The 23,494-nt window shown below is 46.5% G+C and overlaps 1 protein-coding gene across 3 annotated transcripts in view; it reads left to right on the top strand.

Annotated features, from left to right (window-relative positions):
* Nucleotides 1–1,613: 1,613 nt before the first annotated feature.
* KCND3 (potassium voltage-gated channel subfamily D member 3) overlaps nt 1,614–23,494 on the top strand; it is a 129,158-nt gene continuing 107,277 nt past the window's right edge. For 2 of the 3 annotated variants that reach the window (XM_074894049.1, XM_074894047.1), the window contains exons 1-2: nt 1,614–1,680; nt 6,691–7,875. In XM_074894049.1, the coding sequence (XP_074750150.1) occupies nt 6,767–7,875 (1,109 nt within the window). In that variant the 5' untranslated portion in view covers nt 1,614–1,680; nt 6,691–6,766. Of the gene's footprint in view, nt 1,681–2,684; nt 2,824–6,690; nt 7,876–23,494 lie in introns of those variants that run through there. The other variant, XM_074894048.1, reaches the window with a different exon arrangement.

Below are 23,494 nucleotides of genomic sequence, written 5' to 3'. Positions count from 1 at the left end.
AATGGCTGAGCAAAAAACTCAAGTGAACTAAATTTAATATTGATATTTAACCACGCAGTTTGTTCCAGTTGTTTCTCTACGTACACAGCTTGTTTTAACACAGGCGGGTTCTACTTTTCAGTAATAGAACGAGAAAAAGTTGTTTAAAAAGTTGTAATAAAACCTTCAACTGGTTCAGTAAAACCTAAGGAGATATTCCTAGAAAGAGAGAGAAGGGGAAAGGCAGAAGGAGCAAAAGAGTGAAAGCCACAGAGAGTTAAAGAAAGAAAAAGAGAGAAAGAAACAAAGACAAAGATAAATAAAGAGAGCAGAAGGAATATTTTCACATCAGACTCTCTACAGCTAGCTTGCTTTTGACTTTCATACTCTATTTAAAAATACAAAATTGGGAGCATTTGAAAAAGAGCTCCCAAATTAGCTTTTTAATAGAGATCGGAAGTTAAAAGGGGGCCGAGTCATGGGGGAAAAGCTATTCCAAACCAGCGCCAGGCCAGAGCCCGCCAAGAGTGAGGCCAGCGCCCGCCTGAGCGAGGCAGGAGGTTTTACGAAGTGATGACATTGTAAATCACAGAAAAATCTCTTAGACCAGTAAAGCCAAATGACATTTCTGGTTTTGCTTTCTTCTGAGCATCTGCAGTAGGAGAGGAGCAAGTGGAGATATAGGAAGTAAAGGGGAAAGCAGTTCTGAAAGCATCTAACAAAGCTGCATTCTGGATGCTTTGATTCGCTTAAATTCATACAGCTGCTGAAGTTCCTCAGGAAGTTTTCATTTTGCACACAACTACTGCTGTGTCCAGCACACAACTACGAGTATCTGCAGTCTAAAGAGTATAATATGTTGCATTTGCATAACCTCATTAACTAGTCTGCAGACACTGTAATTAGCTTACAAATATTATTGGGGGAAATTGTTTTGGGGGGAGGATTACCCAGGAGTTGACTTTGAGAAATTAGTATTAGTTTTTAATAATTGCATTGAATTATCAGGGATTAGACAATGTTGAGACACTGAGCTGGGTGCTGGTATCAGATCTTCCAGGTTACGTTTTCCAAAACAGAGAATCTGAATCGTGGAGTGTTTGAGGATTTGACTTTTTTTATAGATGCATATTTATATTTTTGTATATATTTATATTTATACATATATACAATAATATTTTTTTTTTTTTTGGCTAAGGCCCTGGTTTAGGCGCTCTCAGAAGCAGGCACTGTTATAACACACCCAGAATCACCGGGAGCACAGACCCTGGTGCACTTGGCGAATTCCCGCTGCCCCTGGGCTGGAGCAGCAGAGGCAACAGCAGCTGTGCCCCCCCCTTCTCTCGCCAGAAGTGCCACATCTGGAGCAGGATCTGCTGCGTTGCCGGGGTCACCCTGCAGCCACCCCCGGCGGGGTCCCACCGCCCCCCCATCACGCCGCTCTCGCTCCGGGTGACCGGGGTGGGGGTGTTTGGGGAGACACCCCCCTCGGTCACTCCGCCCCCCCCCCGGGCCCCGCCCGCGCCCCGGCTCTGCCCCCCCGCCCCCCGGAGCTGTCCGCCGCGGTGGTGCCGATCGCCGCTCGCCGCCGCCCCGCGCCCGCGCACTCCGCTCCGCGCCGCTCCGCGCTGCCGGCAGCCCATGGCCGCGGAGGCGCTCGGCTGGCGGCCGCGGCCGGGCGGGGCGGCGAGCCCTGCCGAGGTGAGGGGGGGGACACACCGGCCCGGGGTGGGGGGGGCACACCGGCCCCGGGGGGGGGGTCCCCTGCGGGCGGGGAGGAGGGGTGCCCCCCCTCCTTCCCCTCCCCAGGCCGCTGCAGCCCCCGGGGAGGGGGGACGCGGGGCGGTGGCGGGGGGACGCGGAGCCCTGCGCCGGGCGCGGATCGGTGTCACTCGGTCGGTGGATGTCGCCGACTATCGCTGCGGCGCGGCCGGCGGAGCTGCCCGGCAGAGCAGGGCAGGACCGCGCTGCCCCGGCTGGGGGGCGTTTAACGGGGGTTCGCCCGCGAGCGGAGAAATGGGGGCGCGGAGCCCAACTTCTGCCCCCGGCTCAAAGAGGGAGGCTGGGGGCAGCGGGAAGAGCTGCCAAGGAGCCGGGCAGGCGAGAACGGCAGGACGAGGGGAACGGGGGCGGGCGGTGGGAAGGCGAAGGGAAGGAGGAGAGAGGCAAAGGCCGGTTTAAGTCAGAATTATTGGGTTTTGTTCGTGGCTGTAGCCTCCTGCCCCGGCTCAGGTGCCGGCAGTAGGTTTGCGATGCTGCAGGGATCTGGGATGCTCCTTGTCCTGCCCGGGAGAAGGGACCTCTGCCGCCTGCCCCGGAGCCGGGGACCCAGAGGGAGCTCCGGGAGGGACCAGTGAAGTTCATCCCCTACTTTTCCCCCCTTCTTGCCCCCCCGCCACCGCTGGCACATTAGCATGCAGCGTAGGCTCCGGTGTGTATTTAATGACTCCATTTGCCGGAGTCTCTCTTGGCTCCCTCCAGCCCCGCTCCAGAGCCTTCGTCGCTGGGGCCACCGCGCTGCGGCCGCCGAGCCCCGGTCCTGGGGGCAGCGGGAGCCGAGCTCCGGGCGGTGCTGGGCGGGGAGGGGGCAGAGCGGAGCCAGCTCGGGCGAGAGAGGCAGGAGAGACTCCGGCTCGGCAGCGATGAGGGAGAAGCTGTTTAGTCATCTCTCTATATATACTTTCACAATGATGAGCGCATTTACTGATTGCTGCTGACTGCCTTAGAGAGGGAGTCAAGAGGCAGGCGGCACAGTTCACCTCTTATCCTGAGGAGTGGCTGCTCCCCCCTCCTTCCAGTCCCCCGCTCCAGCCCTGCTGTCGGGCGCTGAGGCTCCCGCGCCAGGTAAGGCATCGCTGCGAGCCGGGGCAAGCCGGGCTCACTGCGAGGGAGGGGAGAAGTTTGCGTGCCGTTCTCCTAAGCCTGTTGCTTTTGCTCCTAAATCTCTCCAATGGACCCAGGGAGGGGAGGTTTTGCAGGAAGTTTTATTATCTGATTGTGAAGGGAAAGGCGTATGTGACCGACAGAGGATATCGAAGCTTTGGCTGACATATTTTGCTTTAAAGCAAATACATCTCTGCTGTGAGCCCGACCCAGCAAGGACGGGAAAGGAGAGAACGAACGATCTCAAGGCTCTTCCCTCCCATTAGCAGGGTCTCATCAAGAAGCTCACAGCATGTTTATCAGTCATATTTTAAATCATCCCTGTCTGCTTCTAGAAAGGGAAACACTATGAGATTTTTGTTTTGTTTCTGCTTCGTGAGACTACAAAGAGACGTTTATTAAGTATGGCACTGCCGGTGGGAGCTGATGTGGTAAGAATACCTCGTTTATTTCCTGACCCTTTAGGTGACTAGAAATAACAGTGTCCTCTGAAGTTCTCCTCCAGAGCTTTACTGACCCAGCCGTGCCTGGCAGGTTTTTGTTTGAAACTGGGGAGAACCGATGGTGCCCACGAAGCGGCTGCGGCGCAGACGACCTGCGGGAGCCCGCGGTGGCCAGGGACTCCGAGGAGTCGGGATGCTGGGAGGGGACAGGGGCTCAAGCCACAGGCTCTTCCATCAAATTTGCTTGCACCATGTCACCGTCCTCATAACTGTCTAAAGAAAACAGATTCTTTTCTCTACAGACGCTGACTTTTATAAATCAGGAGGAGGCAAATTATCTTATTTTGTGTACCAGCTCTTCTAAATGTCATCAGCAGGGCACTGATCTTTTGTTAACTAGTTCCTTTCAAATTACATGCAGAAATTATGGTAATTAAAATTAGAAGTATGTCTGTAGCTAAATATATGCTTGTTAGAATTAAAGTGTGTCTGTTTGCTATGCGGGCTGAAGAGCCTCTGTCGACTGTACAGTCTATTTGGTGCCTGGCCAATTGCTTCCCAGCCTAAAAAGACTGGTTAGCAGTTACCAAAACCCAGGCAGGCAGGAAAGGAGGATTCTTTCCGCATTCTGTACAGAAACTAGTTACTTCATATCGTTTTTACTCAGCTTAGTTTGTGCAGCTCTGAATTACAAGCCCAGTCCCATCTCTCTCCTCATTTTCTCTCTTATTTTGGGGAGGGGTGCAGTTCCAAGGACGCATGGACAAGAAAAAGCAAAAACTCTGCGATTGGGGATTTCATTACTCTTCTCCCCCTCAGTCCCTCAGACAATTTATAGCCGAAAAAGACTCTCTTTTTGTGCATTTTGAGGCTCAAGTAGGACAGATTCAATGCAACTTTGAAAATTAAGCTGTGTGCACTACGCTTTCTTAACCAGCTGCATCTCTTGGTCACAGAGAAATGGGAACTAAACTTCCCCAGACGAACACCCCTCTCTTTCTCTGTTTTAATCTCCTGTCCGTTTCATAGCTGAGATATTTATAGCTTCCCCACATATACTGCCAGCATGGAAGGACCCATTTTATCTTTAAAAATTGATTTAAAAATGTGTAAGTCACTTACGAGTTACCAGTGCTTTATTAGAACAATTATATGTGAAGTATTTATAGTGCCTCAGCAGCTAATGTAGGTAACCTGGAATTTACAACCAAAGTTATAAAAGTACAGAAGAGATTTCTAACGAGGTTCCCCTGAGAAATCAGGGGAGATGAGGATCCAGTGTACTGTAGCTGGTCAGGTCACCCTACGTCACCAATCAGTCCTGGTAGAATGACTGTGGTGGTGCCGCTAATTGAAATTAAAAAGCAGAGAAGACAGTTCACCAGCAGGGAAAACAGGAACAGGATGCATTAGCTTGGTCTCTTGGTTATGTATTTGGTGATTAATGAGTGAAATGGTTCTCGTTTTGCTGCCTCCTGTTTTGCAGTCCTGTTCTTAACGCAGCGTTTCATAAAAGTTCAAAGATCCACCACTGCTGGTACCAGAAACCGGCAGCTCTGCTGCCTGAGCCCCCCGGGCCCCCCAGATCGCCCCCGGCTGAAGGCTGGGGCATATTTTCAAAGTCGTGCAGAGAAAGTTTGCAGCGCGGCGCTCTGCCTCTTCCCCGCGCAGACAGAAGAGCCCGGTCTCCAGGGCTGTCAGTCTGGCACTATTAACGCAATAAATTCCCTCTTTAGGGGGAGAGAAAAAACAGTGTAGAGTAATATTGAACAATTCTTTATAGGAAAATATTGTGGGATGCTTGCTCCAGTGTTGTGCATATAAGCAAAGTGTCTCCTTGCGATAAGCATCACTATGGATTATTATATGTTTCGTAATTACAAAACCTCTTCCAGCAGCAGTAAGATGCTTGCACGAGGGATTTCAATTGTCCTTTAGGTAGCAAAATTGCACAGAAAGATGCTCCACATTAGGGTGATGAATGTTAATGTGCCCTGAAGAGGAAGAGCGTTTCTGTGAGCAGTTTAGTCATTTTCACCACAGATTGATTCCATCATTTTTTATTCAGTATTTTGACGGCCTGTTGAAATCAATAACACTACAGCCTTACTGGCTGGAATGGCAGCTTTCATATAATTAAAAAACTTCAGAGTAAAACTGCCTACAAGGATACCATGTAGAGGATATAATTAAGCTTTGAGGGTCTCAGTCAGTGGAATCAATGGAATTTCCATTGATAAATCAACTTTTGATAGGGCCCCTAATGCATCTTGCATGATAATGGCACCTTTCTCCAGATAATTTTATGGTAGAGTTAGAAAAACATTAGAGAAGGGAAAGTAAATACAAGTCAAAAGAAAAGTTAAATATTGTAAGAACTCTGACCAAAGATCAAAAATAAAAAGAAAATTTATGGCTAGATCAGAATCACAATTAACTGCTCTAACTTCAAGAGAATGTTGGCTTCCAGTGGCTGAGGGTCTGGACAACTTGGGATATTTTTCCTCTAAAGGTCAAGAGTGCAGTGAACATACTTCATTTCAACCTATCAGTCCTTCAGTTCTGCGGCTGAAGGACTTCTGCCTCTGTTAGCTGGGAAATAATGAAGGTATCTTCTGCTGGAAGAAAGTTGTCCAACTTCGGAGGCTTCCCTCATTCTGAAGTTCTTGGTACTCAGCTGGTAGCTCAAGCTCTCAGCTGTCACACCTGGGCTTCAAGCTTACTGCTGCTCAGGCATTCTGAGCAATCTTTCCCCAAAAGTCAGAATTCTCCTCCAGTCCGGGGGAGGGATGCAATATTTCACAAGAGTAAAACCCATCTCTAAATGAAAGAGAGCAGCAAAAAACTGCTGCGGAGGCCAGGATTTTAATTAAAGGTGAATGAAAACCAGAGCAGGTTTTCTGTTTCCTCTGACCGAAAATGCTCTGAGTGCAAGATTCATTTTAAGACTGGAAACCCAGCTCAGTCCAGCCGTGGCTTTTCAGGGCATACACCATCTCACCGGGTGAACTGCAAGCTGATTTCACTGGAGTTCCCAGCTCTTTCTTGACAGCTGTAGTTAAACTGATGAGCACGAGGCTTACACCTGGGGAATTATGGATTAGTCTTGTTTGTAAGGAAGCAAATATAAATTAGTGTGTTTATGCTACTTTTAAAATGCTTTTAATGAGGAATCATTTGCTATTCAAAATTTCAATCTATAATAATGCCATAACCCCGCGGAGCTGATTACCACATGCCTTGTCTAACATCATTCTTCACATGGGGGATGAGGGCGAGCCAGTCGTTTGAAATTCCTGGGTAGGCGCTGATTTCTGAGGCGAACATGAGGGGCAGGACACCCCGCTGACTGTCTGCTGTGGTTTTGGTTTGTTCTGTATTTTAGATGGAACTGATCTGACCTCCAGCGGGTCTCAGGAGCAGCCTAACTGTCTTCTCCAGTAGCAAGGCCTGGGGTCATCATGGCAGCAGGAGTAGCAGCCTGGTTGCCCTTTGCCAGGGCGGCCGCCATAGGATGGATGCCAGTGGCCAACTGTCCCATGCCACTGGCTCCAACAGAGAAAAACAAGAGGCAGGATGAGCTCATCATTCTCAATGTGAGCGGCAGGCGTTTCCAGACCTGGAGGACTACACTGGAGAGATACCCGGACACTCTCCTGGGCAGCACCGAGAAGGAGTTCTTCTTCAACGAAGATACTAAGGAGTACTTCTTTGACCGGGACCCTGAAGTCTTTAGGTGCATCTTAAATTTTTATAGAACTGGCAAGCTCCACTATCCCAGGTACGAGTGCATCTCTGCTTATGACGAAGAGCTTGCCTTCTACGGGATCCTCCCTGAAATCATTGGGGACTGCTGCTATGAAGAGTACAAAGACAGAAAGCGGGAAAACGCAGAGCGGCTGATGGATGACAACGACTCCGAAAACAACCAAGAAGGGTCCATGCCATCCCTGAGCTTCCGGCAGACCATGTGGCGAGCCTTTGAGAACCCCCACACCAGCACCTTAGCCTTAGTCTTTTACTATGTCACCGGTTTCTTTATTGCTGTCTCTGTGATCACTAATGTCGTGGAAACTGTCCCCTGTGGCACGGTGCCTGGAAACAAGGAGCTTCCATGTGGGGAAAGATATGCTGTGGCTTTCTTTTGCTTGGACACGGCGTGCGTGATGATTTTCACGGTTGAGTATCTGTTGAGACTCTTTGCGGCCCCAAGTCGCTACAGATTCATTAGAAGTGTGATGAGCATCATTGACGTGGTGGCCATCATGCCGTACTACATTGGCTTGGTGATGACCAACAACGAGGATGTCAGCGGAGCCTTTGTGACACTAAGGGTTTTTAGGGTTTTCAGGATTTTCAAGTTCTCTCGCCATTCCCAAGGCTTAAGAATCTTGGGCTACACTTTGAAGAGCTGTGCCTCCGAGCTTGGCTTTCTCCTCTTTTCCCTCACTATGGCAATCATCATCTTTGCAACTGTGATGTTTTATGCAGAGAAAGGGTCCTCGGCAAGCAAATTCACCAGTATTCCTGCTTCCTTTTGGTACACTATTGTAACCATGACAACACTGGGGTGAGTATTACTTTTTCTTTTACTGAGCAGCAGGCAAGCACGTACTAGGAGCTTGACTTCAGTTACTCCTAAGCATTTACCTGGGTGCATGTTCGAAAAGGGGCTGGAACTGTTAAGGGCTTGATTGTTCTTTGCCTTACAACTTCTGCAATTTATGCTTATGTGAAGTTGTATAAAACAGAAAAGGCACTTACACCCACTCGACAAATGCTTGGCACAATGGTAAATGAGTGCAGGAGGAGCAAGGCTGTGGAGTAGCAGGTCCTGTTTCGCACTCCTTCTGCAGGAGAGAAAAGTTAACACGAGTGCAAGGGAGCTGGGAACTAGAGCTTATGTTTTCAGACGTTCATTCTAGTCATAGATGTTACACAAAGTCACTGATGTATATGTTGTCTCTTGTCGCGATGTTGGTCATTGTTTCTTCACTTGACATGCCAGGAACTATATTGCTGAATTCAAATGGATGTTGTGGGCTACTATACTGAAAATACAGGGATCTCCAGGACATGACCTGTTTTGTACTTAACTGAGCAGGATACGGGCTTCTTTAGTTGTGAGTTTAAAAAATGAGTGTGCTGTAGCAGTTGCGGTAGAATTTCAAACAGTCCCACGGACAGGTACAAAGATAATGATATCAAAGCAAGGGGAATGTAGCCTGGAGGGCACTCTTTTCCCTTATATTTCATTTCTGTCATACAGGTGTTTCTACTGAGATTATAGATTTGAGCTTCTGTTGCTCTGAACTAAAACCTTTGTAAGCAGAATGACCCAGCCCTCACCCTGGTGGGGTTATGTAAAAGCAGGTAGGCATCACCGGCTGCCACTTCAGGCAGTCCCCAAGGTACAATCAAATGCAATCTCTGAACTCCACGCATCAGAACTATTCACTATCAGAACTAAGTTTATATGTTTATGTATACTAAGTTATACTAAGTTTGCAAAGATTTTTCCCACTGGAGAGTTTCATATTCAGATGTAGACAATTCTCATTTTTGTAATATGGTGACCACTTTTTCTCTAAACTGCTTTTGATTTTAAACACTTCTCTGTGCCTATTATACATGAACAGGCTCACAGTAGCACTTTTAAATTATTAAAATCATAATTCAGCTGTCAGAAAGGCGCAGAATCTGAGCATATGACAACTGCAAGTCTGAATTTCTTCATTAAGTGAAAATGTAGAACATGTTTGTCATAGTCACCAAAAGATCTCCTTTTCCTCCTTTTTAACATCTAAGCAAAGTTTGCAAGTTCGTATGACAAAAGCTAAGCTCCGTGCTCTGGAAAAGAAGTCAGTGCTTACTTAGAAAACGAAGCTGGGCTGTGGATCCCAGCACTCGCCCACCCTGTGGTTCAGCTTTCCACACTCTGACAGGTCCGTACTGGTCAGCTCCCACCCTCCTGTCCCCACCACCCACCCGAGCAGCGTCAGAAGGGGACGTGGCCTGGGCAGCGCCTTCGGCGGCCTCTCCACAGGGGAAACGCATGAAAACAGACTCGATTTTCTGGCGTCTGCCTAATAATGATCACACCTTTCCTTCTAGCTACACACCTTGTGCCTGTTCACACGTATGTTTTTATCTCTGTGACAGGGAACTCAGGGTCGAGGGGACGTTTGGTGGGGCTCAGGAACAACCCCTCGCTGTGACACACAAGCAGAATGTGCTGTTGTGCAGCTGAGTCTCCATTCCTGCCAGGGCAGTGACTTGGCCTCGTTCTCTTTCCCTTCCTTTCTGAACACACGGATAGACAAACCAGAGTGCTCCCGAGGACTTTAAAGTGTTCTCAATCTGTTGTAATCACAGAAATTATAGATGAATGAGTGCTCTAAATGAGTTGACAAGAATTTAAAAAATTAGAAATTTAAACACGGCTTTGTAAGAGTTTACTGGAAAGGGACCTATAAAATGCTGCCAAAGACTTAAAGCTTCAACTTCTAGTATTACTTATTTGGGATTTTTGTTGCAGGATTTTAATTAAAATAGGTGTCTCTAGCAAATAGTCTATCAGCCAAGTTTAGTGTTGTATCATGGACCTACAAGAAACTCAGACACCTCGGTAACAGCAGACCCCGCAGAGCCCCCATGCTCTCTGACAACACCCTCTGCCCACGACCCATCCAGCGGGCACCTAACGCCGCCTTGTCCAAGCACCCGAAGCCAAACACTCTCCACGGGCTTGCCCAAAACCTGTGCTAGAAAGAGGAGTTGCTACCATGAGCCATAAAAACCTAATTCCTGCCAGACCAGCCCGCAGAGCCCCGGCCGGACGCCCTGAGAGAGGCACGTTCTGGAGCGGGTCGGGAGGGTGGTGGGGTCCCGGCTGTGCGGGCGCGGGGACGGCACCAGCCCTTGGCTCGTGTAGCAGCTCTCGCCCGCGGCTTGGCAGCGTGGCACGGGGACTTGGGGACTCTAGGAACGGAACTTCCAGCCTCAGGTCATTTCCACCTTCCTGACTCCCACCACGTGGTGAGGGTGGTCAGCATTTCCTGGACCCCTTCATTTCCCCGTAAATCCTTTCAGTTTTGGCAAACTGGAATTTCCATGCAATATTTCATATCCATCTCTCTCAGAAGTCATTTCAGTATGTTTGGAAGGACCTTGTTACTAATGAGAGTACTGGCAATTCCTATCACACAAACGTTGCCAAAAATGCAGCCAAAGTCTCTAACGTGCTTCTTATTACGTCAGGCTTTGCCTGGTTAGTGGTTGCCAGTTCACTGCTTGCGTTTCAGCAATGCTCAGAGATTTTATGAATATCTTAAATATTTTCTGCCATTTGCCTTTAAAAATTCAGCCAGCATTTAAAACGAGAACTTCTAAAGCACAATGGATTCTAACTCAAATCTATACACAGAGGTATGTACTTGTTCTGAACACTGAAGCATTAAATCCAGATAAGTGAACATTTCCCTGACACTGGAATTCCAGCCCTGCTTGTGACAGAGTGCTTTACAAAAGTGATTTGGAAGACGCAGGATAACTTTTCCCATGTTATTAAGACATTAAAAAGTTAGCTCCATTTATATAAAAGGGGAAGTTTGCTTACAACAAACAAACAAGGCTAGCATTAGGAAACCATCAACCCTCCTACTGTGCTGTACAGCAGCTGCTGTTATTCCAGATTCCAGAGTATCTTTAGGATACAGCTGAATTTGCAGATTGACCCATAAATGAAAAGCAATAAAAATGCATTTCTTCTTGAAGGTGAAGTACTGTATAAAATAGAAAAAATGCTGCTTTTGGTGGGATTACTATGCAAATCAGTTTTGAGAAACCCAGGACGACTTGCGAGCTCCTTAGGTAGTTAACGACCCAAGGAGATAGGTACAACAGTTTTCCTGGAATGGGAAACAAAGCAAAGGAATTAAATTATACTGACCCTGCATCTCTGATCCCTCTGCTGTGCTCATCAGCTCTGGCTTAACCGAGGCTGTTTTTAATTTAGTACGATTTAAATTTTGCTCAGGAGGTTTTATAATGAAAGCATTATTCTTGGGTGCATCTTAAATCAATCTGAATTACTGAAACAACTATTCAAAATTAATTCAAAATCAGCTATCCAATTCATGCAGAAACATTTTTCTCAAGAGGCCAGCAGCTACCCATCTTCCCTCTTGCCCTCGTCTAAAACACCGGTAGGATGAACATCAGCCTTGCCAGCACCCTGCTTTGTGCTGCAGGAGGTCTGGAGCCCCGGGACCCTCCATCCCCGGAACGCAAGCGCTGCCCAAAGCAGCGGAGGAGCACGGTGCTGGTCCCCATCGTTAGCGTTCACGTCCCTCTCGGCTTTAGCTAACTTGATACGCAATAGCCACCAGTTTTAGATCTGTATAGAGACAGTTTTATTATCATAAATTTTGTTACCTTGCTACCAGCGTGTTGGTTTTATTCGCTTTTAAACAGCATTTGGTTATGGATGGGGCAGCCCCCTGTTTCCTCCTATCAGCACGCGGCTGTGGTACCAGACCTCTCTCACACTACTAAACCCCACACCATTTTTGCCTAGAGTGCATATTTTTCTAAGCTTTTTATAACTGTTTTCATTTCACCTGACAACAGCAGTATGTTTCCGACTCGGGCAGTGTCTGCAACCTGCAGCGTAGGCAGCAAATTGTAGTTGTGACAAGCTCAGTACCTGCACTGTCCCGGGGCACGGCGAGGCTCCCGAGGGCCCTGCAGAGCGCCGCAGCCGGGCTCCCCGCCGTGCCCCGATGGATTTTGTTCTGGTTTGAGCTTAGGGATGTGCTGTGTGATTTTCTGTTGCCTAACGAAGGCTGAGCTCCCACAGCTCAGCGCCCTCGGGGTGGTCCTGGGAGAATCTATCTTCTGTCTGACTGTCTCCCTTACAATTTGCAAGAACATAACGGTTTGGAGAACACTGTCCCTCCCGCAGGTTCGGCTGCACTGGTCAATGGGTTTGAAAGATCCACATCAGTGCACCTGGACAACACAGTCCTATCTATATCATTCATTTAAGGAGCCAGGTTAAAGCTAGGAAGTCAATAAAACAGACATGCTGGCCTGGTTGTGTCAACAGCCTGATCTGGAGCAAGATCTGAAATTTCTTACAGTTTTTATTAGCTGAGTGCTTAGAGAGCAGGGATTTGGGGGTAGGGGTCTATTTTGGTTTGTCTTGGTTCAAGCTGGTACCTTTGCGGGTCAGAGAGAGCGCGAGAGAACTGACACCCGATCAACCCCTCTGCAAGAAACATCATTCTTTGGTTGGCTTATTTCTTGGGCTTTCTTTTTTATTGGTGTTCAATCACGGACAAGAGAGGGGATGAAATTTAAGTAGTGAAATAGCACGTGAAACACTTGCTGCCAAACTGTTGACAGCCAGACTAGCATGAACTCACCGAACACTGACCACGCTTCCTGCGAACGCTGCCAGTGCGAACAGAGATGTTGTCTCTGCAGCTCCTTCTCCAATGCAAAGAACCAAAACCACTCAAGCTGATAGTAACCTTCATTCACCCTCCTTCATGCAAACTAAGAGGAGTTTGCAAAGTAAGGAAAATAATAAATCATCTCTGGAGCGCTGCCATTCCCAGCTTCTCCGGAAAGATTGCTGTTTGGCCCAGTAATCATATTGTGCGTGTCAGTACTTCAGTATCTGCCATTAAACTGAATCAGAAAAATCGCTTTAATAGAAACACTACTTTGCATATTTAACATCATCGATGGAAAGATGGATGAGATGTGGGGTATTTCCTTTGTAAAGCAAGGCACTAGAATTTCATCACTCTCACCATTTCCCACACAGTCAACAATTCTTATATCCACAGGCCAAAGAACGGCTTGAATTTAATATACAGAAAGGCCAATCAGACAATGAATTGATGGAGCTACACAAAGAAGCCATTTTCTTGAGCTTTCATCCTCTTGACTCCAGCTTTATCTTATATGAAATGTGTATCAATTTTCGTCTCCTAATGGATTTACAGATATTATGTGCAAAATGTCTTTGTATCAGAAACTACAGATGGAACCTTTTCCCTTCACTATCTTGATGTAAATCTCAGGCAAGCATCTCATTTTTGAGCTATTTATATTCACCAGAACCCCAGAAGTATTAAAATACCTTCATTCATTCTCAGAGCAAGTGGAATTCAGTGGATTTTTTTCTCTCTTAAAAAAAAATAAATTTATCTGGCCTTAGGTTTTTTGTGGCTTTGGATATTTGTAATGACTGCACGTATGTGCAAAAACACCATTTGTAATGTGCAAGACAAAATAACTTCCCTTTAGGGTAAACTCGTTGTGTGAGAAGTGAATTCTTTTGAATAAGGCCAAGTAATGTTACTGGCTAAAATTGTAATGTGACTGCTAAATTTACCAATGGAAGCCTTGGCAGAGATGCATCTATAGCAACTGATTTACGAATTTTTTTCTAAGCTCCTCTTTTTTTTTTTTCCCCCTTTCATTCCAGCCTGCATCACAGCAAGTGCCTGAGAAATACAGATTAAAGATAATATTGTATTTTCATTGGAGATGAAGGGAAGTGATTGGCTTACTGACTGGATCTGAGCTATTTTTAGTCTCATAAAATGATAATTTCATAACAGCGCTGACCCAGTGAAAGTAATTAGTTTACAGAGATCAGCTGAAAATAAGGGACAGAGTAGCCACTGTCAGTAGGAAAGCAGGGAAAGGGGAAGTGAAGTTAAAGGCCCTGCAACAAATTAGCCAAGACTAATTACGTCTCTTAGCTGATGACAGCCCATACAGTTGGAATCAGTTTTCGGTGTGAACCGTGGAGCTGAGCCGAGCACAGAGGGAGTTTCTGAGCAACCCGTGTCTCTGCAGCCCCTCTGGCCGGAGGCGAATCCTCTGCCCGACGGCTGCCGAGAACCACGCTCCCTCCCCACAGATCCCATCTGCACATCCTGTCCTTACCCAGACTTTCTTACCTGGCATGGATTTAGTGTGGGGCACCTAAAACATGAAATGAAACTCCTGCCTCGCTGTAATGTTAGGGAAACAAGACGAGAGATTTTAATTCAATTTCTTAAGGGATCGGTGCATTCTGGGCGGCCGGAGCCGGAATGTGGCAGCACCTGTGACCAAAACCAGCTTATTCCCAGGCTGTAGAGGAGTGTCCCAGGCACTGCAATGCAATCACTTCATTAAAAAGAAAATGAAAACCCCCAAAAAGTGTAAGATAAACAGAGAAAGTTTTCCTCAGTGTCAACCAGCATTCTTACCCGCCACCCATCACAGTGGCGGCCGGGCTCCAGCCCCGGGTACCGCGGTGCCACCGCTGACGCTGCTGCCCCCAGAATTCAGCAGGGCTGCCGTGGCAGCAGCGCGCTGTTGGCACTGAACGCAGGCCTTGGCTCCCCACCCTGCCTTCCCGGCCAGGCAGAAGTACGCGGGGACGGAGCTGCCCCAGCGCTCTCAGAGGACGGAGCAGCTTTATTCGTGTTTCGTGCAGCACAAGCCTCGGCGATGGCGACGGCCGAAGCTGGCAGCTGGTGTTTGCGCTGCTCGGGGACCCGCTCCGGCAGCGCGCGTCGTGCCTGACCCTGGCAGTCAGAGGACCCACGGGCCAGCCCCCGCCGCCTCTCATGGCTCACCGAAGGGTGCTGGCAGCCACAGCGATACCCCGCGGTCAGCATCACGGCTCAGTGGAAGTTGAAGAAGAAAAGAGCTACGATTAGGTCATTTACCCATTGCCCTCCCACTCTCACTGCCTCAACATCCAGCACTGACTTTTTTTCCATCAAATTCCACCACATCCACTGTGAATTTATTAATATTTTCATTCGGTGCAGGCAGAATGCTGGATGTTTTTCCTGCAGACCAGGTTCAGCCAAGCTCTGCCTTCTCCTGGACAGGCAACGCCTGCAGAAACAGATTGTGCCTATTTAACTATTTACCACTGCTACATTAGAGCACATTCAAGGGCTGTAATTCACCTGTTAAAGTCACAAGTAAGTGTGGAAGAGTTATTTTAAAATCAATATCTAACAGAACGCCATTGTTCCAACATTAAAACCTGCTGGGAAATTACTAGGAGGCATGTGGCAAGTCAAATCACTGCCTGCCAGAGGAGGAAACAATTCATTACTCCTTTAAAAGGTGCAAGTCTTTGCTGGCTTTTTGTTCTGGTTTGCAGCCTCAGAAATGACACTGGAGCATCTGGCTCTTTCTTTCCCTCATTCTTTCATGATTTCACTTTTGTTCTGGCTCTGCATTGTGGACTTTTTCTTACTTTCTGCACAGGGCCATGAGGGGTTTGGGTCTGGGGACGAGCACTGCGATGGCATTGTCACTGCTGTCCCTCCTCCTGATGGAGAGTGCCACTCTGCGTATGAATTATCTCTCACCTACAAAAGCATCTGCAGCAACAACAAACCCAAACTGGGCAGCCACTCAAAGCCATTTGCCGAGCAGCTCTTCCCCGCGCGGGTTCAGGAGAGCCATTGAGCAGATCGCCTGGGGAAGCCTGCTGCTTTAATCTTGGCCTGCCATCTGCGGCAAAATTAAAACACAGATCAGCTTTAGCTTTTTGCCTTCAGGACTTTGCAAAATTTGGCTGATGTACATCCCCAGAAAGCCCTTGAGAAGGATTGTTTGCTTCTGAAGAGAGTAGTCCTGCGGAACCAGGCTACGGGTAACCTAAGCTTAAACAGAGACACAGAGGTCTTGGTGCAACTGTGCTGGGGAGTCTTCTAATAACAAGGTCAAATAATTCAAGTAGTAAGTCTTCCACGTCTGGAGGGAAGCAGCCGCAGCCACTGAACGTGCACCACGCTGGGGTCTGCTGACTGCTCCTGCGGCAGCACGACAGAAATAACGCGCCGGCACCCACCACCTCTCCCAACCTGCCCTGCACAGGCAGGAGCGAGGGCTGCTGGGTTCACTTCTCACAGCTCCTCTTAGTCAAACACCACATCCTCAACACTGGGAAGTACCCTTAGCTTTTTATTACGGGTAATTATTTTTCACGTACTTATTGCTTTGTTCTTTCTGTACATGTGACTCCCCTTTGCTATCTAAAAGACACAAACTGCTGCTGTTTTTCTCATCTTGCCTGTAGATACAGGGTTTCACATCAGATGTGAAAACAGCAGATGATAAAATCTTGAGTCACTTTCAGCCTTTAATATTTAAATGCACAGCCTTGATCACAAGATTTCACCCCACAAACAGCCCCTTTTTTTCTTCTCTGTACTGAGGAAAACACTTCTCACTATTACTTAATTCTGCTTATTTTCCCACCCAGTTGCCACAGTCCTCAATTCCATGTCTGTATGCTCTCCATGCACTTTTGGGGTATCATCTTGAGACAACACGTCATCAACAGTACACACTTTTCTCTATATTTGTATGACCCGGAGCACAAGGGAGCCATCATCCTTAAATATTAATTACAGTCACTATGGTAAGAACAAAAATAGCACTTTATTTTTCAATTGGAAAGGATAATGCAAACCAGCTGTTCTTGCAACCTAAGGCTTGGCAGAAAGAAGCTATCTGCAAAAGGAAAGCTGAAGTGAGAGAAAGCTGCCCTGACGTGCGTTCTCATGGAGTCCATCTACTTCAGGGTCTTAGTTTGGATCAGAAATGCTCTTTGAAAGCAAACTCAGTCATCCTGCCCTTGCTGCAGTTTGGCTCACGGTGCCAGGAGGTTTCAGAGCATGCAAACTCTATTCCTTCCGGCTGAAATACGGCTGGAAGCCGCACTCCAGGAATGCACCTAATGTGCTTTTACTGCTAATGGGCATCAGTCCATGGACCAGGCTGGGACTAGTCTAAAATTAATCCTCCCCACAACGCGTACAGCAGGGATGCTTGGGCCTCTGCACCAGCTCAGCTCCTGGTGAGCCGCACTACCTGCTAACGCAGATATAAACTTACTCTCTGCAATTGATTTCAGAACTCATTCTCAATTATAATCCTCTTTTAGTGTCTTTTGAGGTTTACATAGTTTCTTGGCCTTTTGTCATCAATATTAAACTGAGAAAAGCTCGAATGGCTTCTTTCTGCCTCGTCAGAGGGAAGATAGGAGTAGGCTGTTGTCGATTTAACAGACTCTGACACCTCCGTTACTCCAATGCATGAGAGCCTTTTTCTAGTAATCAGTGTCTGAAATGAGTAGAAACAGGACTTAAATTTACCACTTTGAACATGAATCAATGAAGCATTATTGCCAACACACATCCTTCACTGTCACACATTTCAGTTGTGCTGTTGGTTCAGGAAGATTTAAAACCCCGTCTCCCACCCAGCTTTGCACCTGCGAGATATCCTTTTTATCAAGCTCACTCTCTGATCTCTGCATAATTAACCAAAATGTGAAATCCCTCGCTTCTGCCGTGCATGTGTGTGCTTTAAACTTCCTGCAAGACCACTAGATTGTGTACAGATGGGCAATCACGGTCAGCTCACAGGAGGCAATCACAACTTTTACTTGGTGCCTCTTTCGTTTTCCTGCCTACTTACATCTGCCTAACCGTCTGTTCCTCAATCCAGGGAGCATCCATCATGTAATAGGATGAGTCCTACTGAGTCAGACACTGCTTCAGTTCATGAAATGAGTTGGCATCATATTCTAGCCTTGGCACGCTAGATGCAAAAGACTTCAGCCCTTTTAGATATTTTTCTGCTACAGAGGAATAGCAGGCTAGATTAAATAATAGAAACATTCATTCAGCAAGACAGCTGTTGAATGAAAATACGCAAAACATGAAATTAGGTAAAAGTCATCTCTCTTGCTCAGGGTCAAAATGAGTAGTAAGCTGGGCTGAAGGGATACAAGATTTTGGGCTGCAAAGGGCTGAGCAGGATGAATTCCACCACTAATGAGCTTATTCACTAAGCTCATTACCTAACGAGCTCTATTGAACAAGCTTGATTTCCAGCCTAGGGAATGCCTCTGAATAGATAAAACACAGGTAAACAGCTCCATCAGTGTATACACCGAAGACTTATCTGTAGCTCAGGAACAAAGTCACGGTCATTATCAGATTCTCTCCTGAAGGTGTGGATGTCAGGATGGATCAGAAAAGCAACAAACAGTAGAGGCTCTTTTCCAGTTTTGACCTTTCTTTACAAATTCTGATACAAACAAGGATGCACACCAACATGACTTGTTAACGCACGCACGTCCTAAATAACTTTCCTTCAGCATTAACATCGGGCTGTTCTACCCTCCCTGTAAGACACCACAGGGCTGGATTAGGCAATCTCCAGAGGTCCTTTCTGACCAAAATTATTCTACAGTTCTATGAACAATGCTCCTGAAATGGCGAATCTCTGTGGATCTCCATCTGAAACCCCAACCTTGCTTTGGGCCTGGGAAGGTATGTCAGATCAGATGCCAATTTGGAGGTCTTGCCAAATGGCTCAAAGGAAATCTCACATCCACACTGTCTTGTGGACAATTTATTACCCAGAAAGGCAGGAGTCCTGAAGTATCTGGTCTGTAAGGAATGCTCCAGCGTGTACCCCCACATGCTGCTTAGCATAGTTTTGAATTCTGTTGGCTTGGAATTGAAAGGAGAAAATGAGATCTCAGGAAAGGAGAACAGATCTACAGATGTTGAAAGAAAAATCTTTAAAAATTAATTTTGTCTTCTACATAGTAACACTGGCATTTATTTTTACCATTTTTTCCTTAGATTTTTGGCAGATACTGAAGTATTGTTTAAACTATTCAGCTCCTCTAGTTGTGCCACTCTCAGACACTGCCACTGTCCATCCTTGGTCTGTTATCCTCTGGGCAGAGCTAAAAAATGTTTGAAGAGGAAACGGAAAGGAAAATATCTGAACTTTGCAGTAAAAAATAACTGCTAATTTGGTGGGAGATAAAGATTTTTTGGAGCAAACAGGTGTTCAGTCTTTAAAAATATATATATTTAAACCCATGCATGCATGCCCTCAAGTGCACATCACAGGGTAAATAAACACGCGCACGGTTCGCTTGTACACGTCCGTACATATTCACGTGACTGCAGCGTGAAAGTCTGGCACCAAATGTACTGTGAACTGAAAATGAGTTTCAGCAACTTTTATGATTCATTTTTTGTCAGAAACAAAGGAGGCGTCTGTAGCTGCCTCGTTAGCCATGTCCAGGGGGGTTCATTTGCTGCTGCAGCACATGAAACCCGCTCCTCAGGCGAGGCTGTGGCCGTGTGCCTCCTTCCAGGACTGCTTTATTGACAGCTTTGACAGCCCCTTGCAATTTCATCTATGTAAATAAATTTTAATGGTTCTGCCCACTCTGATCACAATGCGTATCGGGAGTAACTTCATTCCAGTCAGTGAGTCACACCAGTGAAAAACGACTGTCACCGACAGCTAAACTGGGCTCTGTGGATTTGAATAGGTCGGGGTGTAATTTGGGAGACGTGTTATGCACTGCTTTTATGGGAAAGTCATTACGGCAAGAGATGCCTTCTGGTGTCAGGTCTGCACAGAGCCATACCTCATCTTTCATGGGTACCAGTGCTTCCCTTGGACATCCCCCTCTCCAGCTCGCAGAATTAGACGCACTAGAGTTGAGGCACTTAAGAAAACTGTTGGAAAGAATTTGTGTGCTGTTAATAACTGCTTCCCCAGCAGTATCAAAACAGAGTGGGCAGACAGTGCATCTACTACCTATAGCACTTAACTATACAATAAATTAAATCCAGCTATTAAATCATCACAAGCTGAGAGAAAGGGGCATTTATCTAAACATCTGTGCACACTGAATGCTTTATCTGCAATGTGAAATACTTATGAAAACTAGTGGTGACTAAAAGCCAGCCAGACACGGATTTGTGGAATTTTGTAGGGAATAAGCACAGCTAATGCACCCTGTGCTCGGAGAGTTCAGCGATTTCAGAGGACGTGCAGGCAAACAGACAAATGAAACCACGGGCAGCCGCGGCAGGCAGGCAGACACTCGGGATGCTGCACAGCTGCTCGGCAGCAACAGCACCTTGGCTGAACTCGCTTTACACCACCAGACAGCTTAACACAGATGGATGCCGACAGTATTAGCACAACCCAGGAAAGGAGCAGGAGTTATCTGGCAGTGCTAGTTGAGTATCTCCAAGTAGAAGTGGGCAGACAGCTTCCCTTTACCTTGGTGTGTCCCATTTAATCGATTACTCTCATCTTGTTCTCAACCTCCTTGCTGGATTGCACAGAAAGATCCACCTCTTTCTCTAAAGGTCGGCATCACATTTGATACAGGATACCATAAAACATGTTGCAGAAGTAGGATGTCTTGTGTCCTGCATTTCTGGACAATGTTTCTCCCTCACGAGCTGTCACAGTGGCTTAGTGTAATGGGCTTCTGAAGGCCAGATATAACCGCCAAGGGACCAGGTGAAGGGGTTTTTAGACAGCCACGACCATTTCCCTCATCCAGTCCTATCACCAGGGAAAGATATAAATGAAAGTACAACAGCATCATCTTTGCTTCTGTGAAAGCTCTCGCTGTGACTCAGGACAAAAAGCTTCATGTGAGCAAGGCAGAATTATGATAACTTTGTGCTTCCCACAGCAACCTTCAGCAGGCGTTTGGGGAGGACCTGGTGACCGTTTGCCCATTAGCTGTATGAATCTCCATGCCAGGATTCTCAAAGTCAGCTGAGACTTAGATTCATTGCACCTCTGGCTGTGAAATGACAGAGATCCAAAGGTTTCTTCACTGTGCTCTGCATTTCCAGACACCCAAAAGCAGCTGCCAACTGCTGGACAGCGACATTTCTATGTGGAGAAAACTGTACAGTGAATCCTCAGCTACCTGGAATTTAATCGGGTAAACACACGGTCAGATTCCCTCTCATCCCACACTCAGGTCACTCCAGTTACAATTCTGCAGCAAGACAGGCACCGTCTCCAGCCCACAGCGGACAGGCCAGTGTCCAGAGAGGGAAGGCGACCTGGCAGGGGTCAGGCAGCCAGCGTGTCAGTAATCGGCCCAAATGGCTTAATTCCAAATGTGCAATGCAATCTGAATAAAATATCAAAGAACTCGATCTCCTCTCACAGATAAAAGGAGAGAAGGGTGAAAAAAATCACACAGAATTCTAGATGATAGAATAAAAGATGTTCTACAGGTCTATGTTTTCCTGCTTTATAGGGAAAGATCAAAAATGATTTAGCAAAACGCAAACAGAAGTTGCTTCTTTCCCAGACGCTGATTTATTATTTAATACTAAAAATACTATAAATAACAAATCTGCAGAATCATCTAGCCAAGAAACGTATGCATGCATGTAGAGAAACACATACACATCTCCCCAGGCTCTGCCAAAACGTTGTCACTCAGCTCAGCCTGCGACGGGCTGTTTCTGCTGGCGGCACCGAAGTAGCGAAGCGGGTTCGGCCGTTCCACCCCCCCTCACCTACCAGGTGCTTCCAAGTATTTCTGCCGCTGTACTGGCCTGTCCTCACAGTGAACTTTGCCTATAATTTATCAGTTGTAATAGATTAGAGCGATACATTTTGGCGGAAAAAACCCGGCTCATCTGTGTACCACTCGGTACTTTGAACTCGAAGGCGGGACAGGTCTGTGTCCCAGGCCATTGGGCATTCTTCAAAATCTTACCCAGTAACTTACTAAAGTGGAATATATGTACCTGGGGACAAGTACTGCCACACAGTATGTAAAATGCTAAATAGCAGCAAAATCAGTCCATTTAAGTTACTATATAATGTAAGGTTTTGAGCTTTTACTATATAATCCATTTTAAAGTACTCTTGGATACGCTGTTCTATGGTAAAATTAGATTTTTAGCAAAACCTGGCCTACAAAATATAGCCCAAATACTCAGCATAACAAAATGTAATCATGGGAGTCAGTCTGCCATCTAAGATGCAATGCATCCTGGAGATCTTTTTTTCCATTTATCTTTTAAATGTAATTTTCTGTCCCACTCTGTTGAAGACCAGGTTAGATCAATAAAATAAAAATAGCACTGTAATATCATAGCTTGTGGCAAAAGACTAACGTCGCTCCTAGTCAGTAGCTGTAAAAGTGATAAACCCAAACGAGATTTTAGGTAAACATGCAAGTCTTTGGCTGTCTCTGTCTACATCACTGTTTGTCTACGGAATAAGGCACTGACCCCCACTGACACCAGACCCCGACTCTCGGCAGTTCCAGATTTGTCACGCTATCTTGTCCACAGGGAAAAATCACTTCATCAAGAGCAACCACATCTCCAAATACAGAATAGTGATTTTATTTCAAGTGTTTTTAATTGCATTTTCATCCATTTCAGAAGAGTTTCTTGGTTTTCTTAAATAATGTGATCTTTCACAAAGTAGAGCATCTGTCTCCCCCTCAGCTGTAAACCAGACTGTTCCCACACATACAGCGAGGTGTTTCCAATCACAGAATAGAGAGCAGTCATTTAAAAATATGGATTAATAGGAACTCTGAAGAACATTTGTGCAGCTCTGTTCAAGCTACCTGTAAGTACAGGAGAAAAAAAAACCCCAAATCTCTAATTTACTGGACAGCCTTTTCCTGTAAGATGCTTGAGCATCTTATGAGCACGCCAGCTTTCCAGCTGACAGCGTGCCTGGGCTGGGAGTCAGAGGGAAGAACAAAAAATGCAACAAATCATCTACTTAGTCAGTGGGCAGAGTCCAGCCTCAGAATTTGAAAACAATCACTCTGCCTAATTGTTATTCATTGCGTATTTTTCCCCCGCACAGCTCTGCCACTGGTTAGTAAAACACCACAAGGTGACTGTCCACTTTGAGCAATTACACGCACGACATCCTACAATAGTTGGAGCCCACGCCACAAACGCTTCCACAACACAGGAATAATGGGTAAATGTCATGACCTTTCTATGGAAACAGTGAATAATGGAAATCGAGAGAGCAGAAGTCACAGGCCAGGGCGCAGTGCATATGGTGGACACAAAAGACATCTTAAAATCTGCCACACGCAATTTTGAGGTCCCAGGAAAAGAGTGAATGTATCCTTAGCCACAACCCTACATGTATCCAGCTGGGAGCAAATCAGCTTGAGTGGGTATGAAAAAGATTCTCGAGGATTATGTGTAAGATGCAAAAAGCAATCACACCACTATATATGATAAAACATAACCATAAAAGAAAAGGCTGAAGGCCTGAGCGATTGGGCATTGATGCAAAGTGAT

The sequence above is a fragment of the Strix uralensis genome, chromosome 24 (genome assembly GCF_047716275.1).
Source record: "Strix uralensis isolate ZFMK-TIS-50842 chromosome 24, bStrUra1, whole genome shotgun sequence".
Taxonomy (NCBI): Eukaryota; Metazoa; Chordata; class Aves; order Strigiformes; family Strigidae; genus Strix; species Strix uralensis.
The sequence above is the reverse complement of the archived record's forward strand: the minus strand, read 5'-3'. Positions and strand labels throughout refer to the sequence as shown.